General features: G+C 63.2%; 1 protein-coding gene across 1 annotated transcript in view; it reads left to right on the top strand.

The window, feature by feature from the left end:
* LOC108531795 (laminin subunit alpha-5-like) overlaps positions 1-3,340 on the top strand; it is a gene marked incomplete at its 5' end in the record, with an annotated part of 7,092 nt that extends 3,752 nt beyond the window's left edge. Inside the window, 6 exons of the mRNA XM_017875405.1 lie at positions 515-745; positions 1,510-1,623; positions 1,861-1,985; positions 2,209-2,289; positions 2,401-2,614; positions 3,299-3,340. Coding sequence (XP_017730894.1) covers positions 515-745; positions 1,510-1,623; positions 1,861-1,985; positions 2,209-2,289; positions 2,401-2,512 — 663 coding nt within the window. The remainder of the gene's footprint in view (positions 1-514; positions 746-1,509; positions 1,624-1,860; positions 1,986-2,208; positions 2,290-2,400; positions 2,615-3,298) is intronic.
* Between the last annotated feature and the right edge of the window lie 213 nt (positions 3,341-3,553).

Here is a 3,553-nt window from a genome sequence, read left to right on the forward strand (position 1 = left end):
TTTTTGAAGCAGAGTCTCGCTCTGTCGCCCGGGCTGGAGTGCAGTGGCCAGATCTCAGCTCACTGCAAGCTCCGCCTCCTGAGTTCACGCCATTCTCCTGCCTCAGCCTCCCGAGTAGCTGGGACTACAGGCACCCGCCACCTCGTCCGGCTAGGTTTTTGTATTTTTTAGTAGAGACGGGGTTTCACCGTGTTAGCCAGGATGGTCTCGATCTCCTGACCTCGTGATCCGCCCGTCTCGGCCTCCCAAAGTGCTGGGATTACAGGCTTGAGCCACTGAGCCCGGCCGTATTTCAATTCTTAAGGCATCAGGAGCTGGTTTGGTGTGTGGTGTGAGGCAGGGATCTAGGTGCTGGCTGACCATATGGGAGACTGATTTTTCTACCTGTGTGTACCTCCTCCTGCCCTGTGGTCTTTGTGCCCCTCCATCCCCTATAGGGTTGGGGGTCTGTTCTAGGCTTCCTGTTCTGTCCCATTGAGTGTGGCCCCACTGAGGTGCCATCCTGGACCCACAGGGGAACTTCCGGCACACGGAGACTCGCAACACTGTGTCCCGTGAGGAGCTCATGATGGTGCTTGCCAGCCTGGAGCAGCTGCAGATCCGTGCCCTCTTCTCGCAGATCTCCTCGGCTGTCTCCCTGCGCAGGGTGGCACTGGAGGTGGCCAGCCCAGCAGGCCAGGGGACCCTGGCCAGCAATGTGGAGCTGTGCCTGTGCCCTGCCAGCTACCGGGGGGACTCATGCCAGGTGAGGTCAGGACAACACCAGACTGTGAGGCGGCTCACCCTTCCCTCCAGCGTCTTCCCTGTGTTCCCTTCCTTGCTGCCTCTACTTCCTGTCACCCTACTCACCTCTCTTCCTACCCCTTCCCTTTGCAGGCTGCTGGCCGACTCATGGGCCTGCCCGTCCCCTGCTGCCCATCTGCCTGCCCCTCGTCTGCCTGCTGCTCATCCGCCTGCCCCTCCATGCACACACCCTCCATCCTCCTTCCCCACCTGCTCCATTCCCCACCCACTGGGTCACCTGGACATCCCCCACTGACCATCCTGGCATCTGCCTGTCATTCACTGCCTGTCATCCTGGCGTCTGCCTGTCATTCTGTCCCTTGCCCACTGTGCGTCCGTCCAGCTGCTAATCTGTCTGTCTGCTGTAACTTTGCTCCTTCTGTATGAGGAGGTTTTTGGTTGGACACCTCCTAGAAGGAGTGGAAAAAGCAGGCCCTGGTCCACGTGAAGGGAGTGGTCACCAGCCTCAAGGCTTGGTCATTCCTGAGACAGGACATCTGTGTGACTTTGAGAGCTGTGTCCTCAAACAGCTGCCAGGTGCTGGCCTACCTCCAGCCAGCTGAGGCCAGGAGTTCCTGACCAGCGTCTGACCCACCGGTGACCACACTCCATGGGTTCCCAGTGCCTTGTGCCTGCAGGATCCCTGAGGGTCTGACCTGTGAGCCTGCAGGGTAGGGCCCCTCATCCTCTCAATCGCTGATGCCACCTGCCCCCTTATGCCCTCAGGAATGTGCCCCCGGCTTCTATCGGGACGTCAAAGGTCTCTTCCTGGGCCGATGTGTCCCTTGTCAGTGCCACGGACACTCAGACCGCTGCCTCCCTGGCTCTGGCATCTGCGTGGTGAGTGGGGGCTGGCAGGGCCGGTGGGGGGCTCATTCACTGAAGGCACAGTCAGGCGTGCCAAGGAAGACTAGGGGCTGCACTTCCAGGTCAACTGAGGTCCGGGGAAGGGTGTTGCCCAGTGGAGGACCATCTGGCCTTGGGCACAGAGTCTGAGGCAGGGGTGGTAGGAGCTGCACAGACTCAGCAGTAGGATGTGGGTGTCTACCATAGCACTGACTGTCCACTCTGCCCCAGGACTGCCAGCACAACACCGAAGGAGCCCAATGTGAGCGCTGCCAGGCTGGCTTTGTGAGCAGCAGGGAGGACCCCAGCGCCCCCTGTGTCAGCTGCCCCTGTCCCCTCTCAGTGCCTTCCAACAAGTAAGCCAGCCTCCTCCAGGAATGAGGCCCTGACGGCGCCACGCTCCCTTCACCCAGCAGTGGGATGGGTTCCCACTGCCTTCTGCAGAGGCCTGGACAGCTGGGGGTGTCCGTGAGGTCTGGACCCCAGACGCCTGGCGTGTGTTCCAGCCTGAGCACAGTGTGTTCGCCCGGGCCCGGGCACTGCCAGGGGCCTAGTGACTGACGCTGCTGGTCTTTGCAGCTTCGCCGAGGGCTGTGTCCTGCGAGGTGGCCGCACCCAGTGCCTCTGCAAACCTGGTTATGCAGGCGCCTCCTGTGAGCGGTGAGCTGGGGCCAGGGCAGCAGGGCAGGGCCTGAGTGCTGACCCAGGATACACGAGGGTGGGGGCCACGGGCCACTGACCACCGACGGCCCCTCCCTGCCCTGCTCCCAGGTGCGCGCCTGGCTTCTTCGGGAACCCGCTGGTGCTGGGCAGCTCCTGCCAGCCTTGTGACTGCAGCGGCAATGGTGACCCCAACCTGCTCTTCAGCGACTGCGACCCCTGACGGGCGCCTGCCGTGGCTGCCTGCGTCACACCACCGGGCCACGCTGCGAGATCTGTGCCCCTGGCTTCTATGGCAACGCCCTGCTGCCCGGCAACTGCACCCGTAGGCATCGGGCTGGGAGGGATGCACCCTGGGGAGGGTTGCGCAGGGAAGAGGGAGGCCTACTGGGCGTACCCCAGAAGTAGGCTGTGTGCCTGATGCTGGGGCCCAGCCAGGACAAGATGGAATCAGCCTTCTATGTTCATGGTCAACCCTTTCTCCCCGCTATGATCAGGCCCTCCCGCCCCAACGATCAGGCCCCTTCATCATCAGGCCTTCCCCGACCATCACACCCTTTCTCCCTACCACAGTCAGACCCTCCCCATACCAGGATCACATCCCCCCTCCCCGACCCATGGTCAGACTTTACCCCGCTACGATCAGGCCCCTGCTTCACCATCAGACCCTCCCCTAACCCGTGATCAGGCCCCCCCCACTTCACGATCACATCCCCTCTCCCCCCACAATCAGGCCCCTTCACAGACACCACCAGCAATGCCCTGCCACTGGCAGCGGACACCGGCCATCAGAGCACGGCAGGCCGTGGTGGGGAGTCTGCAGGTCCCTCGGGCCCAGCGGAGGCAGCTGGGGAGTGGGGCCAGGCTGGGACAGGAGTGGGCAGCTGGGTGGTCCGGCGGCCTGGAGCTGGCAGAGCAGGAGGCAGTGAAGTGAGGGCTTAGTGGGGTGCCTAGGGGCTACCTAGGAGGTGAGAGGGCCCAGGGCTGCAGTCATGGACCCCTTCTGCAGGGTGCGACTGTGCCCCATGTGGGACAGAGGCCTGCAACCCCACAGCGGGCAATGCCTGTGCAAGGCGGGTGTGACTGGGCGGCGCTGTGACCGCTGTCGGGTAAGGCTGTGCGGTAAGCAGAGCTGGGTGGGTGGGGCCTAGGGACTGGAGTTGGGGCCTGGGGAGAGGCTGATAGGTGGGACTGAGGGGTGGTGTTTGATGGGCGGAGCCTCAGGGGCAGGGCCAGATGGGCAGGACCCCTGGCCTCCTGGTTG

The sequence above is a fragment of the Rhinopithecus bieti genome, unplaced genomic scaffold (assembly GCF_001698545.2).
Source record: "Rhinopithecus bieti isolate Rb0 unplaced genomic scaffold, ASM169854v2 scaffold_10272, whole genome shotgun sequence".
Classification (NCBI taxonomy): Eukaryota; Metazoa; Chordata; class Mammalia; order Primates; family Cercopithecidae; genus Rhinopithecus; species Rhinopithecus bieti.